Raw genomic sequence first — 1,579 nt, 5'->3', positions numbered from 1 at the left:
GTTAATAATTTAAGACTTACTAACACTAATTCAGTGTTGGATCTTAATATTAACTCTCACAGAGTTTTTTTTTTTACTTCATAAGAGTTATTTGTAATTAATTTTAAATAGGTATTTTATTGTTTTGAACTTTTAAAAATTCTTTGGAAAATAAATATTTAATAAACAGGCAATGATTTTCTCAAATGCATTTATTTCAAAACCATAATTGCACCATAATTACAAAACATATTACAATGTGAAATAATGTGCATGTTTCACATGTCGCTTTCATTCACATATTGCTTATCAAACGGTCTGACATATCAGCTGTGCAATACAAAATGCAGTATGCTTAATACATTTGTCTTCAATACTATATGCATGAAATTGTTCAAAGTACCAGGTGGAAAAAGTAAAGCCTGTATCAATGCATGCAGTTCATGTAATATGATAGAGTACATTTTCTTTTAACAGGTGGATTGCCAGATATTACAGTACATAACAGACCAACCTGATAATCAGATCCATCATTTCTGACCCAGTTTATGTTTCTGGTGATAAGAGACAGTTCCTCTCTGCACTCCACCAAAGATGTCCACTCACTAACAGACTGTCTTCAGGTTGTTGGGCTGTTCGTGAAGTTTGGCCGGAGACACCAACATGCTCCTCTACTGCGTTGGATCGTCTTCAGTATTAGGTGGGATGATGAAATAAATGGAAGGCATTCATATAGGATACAAAATACAATTGTTGTTATAAGGATTAGAGGAATAAACAGGAGGGAGGAGATAACTATAAAGAGTATAAGAAAAAAACTGTGCCCGGGCACAGTTTTTTAAATGGAACTCTTTTTAAGATGGGGAAACATCTTACTGGTTTATGTAGTTGGTGTGATAGGAACAATGGAACATGTTTTTGTTAGCTGTAGGAAATATGTGAATCAAAGAAGGTTACTGAATATGGAAATGAGTTTTAAAAGGGAATTGAAATTTGAGAATGTGGTTGCTCAGTTAAATAGTAATGAAGGAAAAGGGAAGCTATTTTGTTTTTAAAAAAATACCGGGCTCATTAGGAGAATCTGAGGAATAAGTATTAGGATCCAACAGATGGCAGTAGTGCAACAATGATGGATGTAAGCTGCCGTTAAAAATCTAACGCGGAAGAAGAAGAAGAAGAAGAAGAAGCAGCAGCAGCAGCGTGTGCCCTCAGTTTTCTACTCTGAGATCTGACAAGTAAAGAAAAGTGAAAAATGGCAGAAAAAGTTGGCGGACTGGTTCGGACGGTGCTGCAGCAGTGTTTACACGCTAGACTGCAGGTTCAAGAAGCGGATGAACAGCTGGAGGCTCAATACGTCCAGGTACAAATATCACGAAGCAATATTTAGATGTAAGGGGAAGAAATCCTAATATTTACCTAAAGAAAACGTTTAGACGCATTTTCATTGAAACGGTAAATAATTACAGACGTTTTCCAATAGATAAAGAACTGATATCCAGTCAGGATTGTAGAAGCACTCTAAACAATGTTGAATAAATAATGTGACAGCAACAGTTATGTAAAAATATAAAAACATGCTCAATAAATAGTGTGTATATAT

At 34.8% G+C, this 1,579-nt stretch overlaps 1 protein-coding gene across 1 annotated transcript in view; it reads left to right on the top strand.

Annotated features, from left to right (window-relative positions):
• Positions 1-215: 215 nt before the first annotated feature.
• LOC103129734 (probable D-tyrosyl-tRNA(Tyr) deacylase 2) overlaps positions 216-1,579 on the top strand; it is a 7,817-nt gene continuing 6,453 nt past the window's right edge. The window contains exon 1 of the mRNA XM_007540916.2: positions 216-1,339. Within this exon, the coding sequence (XP_007540978.1) occupies positions 1,232-1,339 (108 nt within the window). The 5' untranslated portion in view covers positions 216-1,231. The remainder of the gene's footprint in view (positions 1,340-1,579) is intronic.

Source organism: Poecilia formosa, unplaced genomic scaffold (genome assembly GCF_000485575.1).
Source record: "Poecilia formosa unplaced genomic scaffold, Poecilia_formosa-5.1.2 Scaffold573, whole genome shotgun sequence".
NCBI classification, from domain to species: Eukaryota; Metazoa; Chordata; class Actinopteri; order Cyprinodontiformes; family Poeciliidae; genus Poecilia; species Poecilia formosa.
This window is presented reverse-complemented; position numbering and strand designations above follow the sequence as displayed.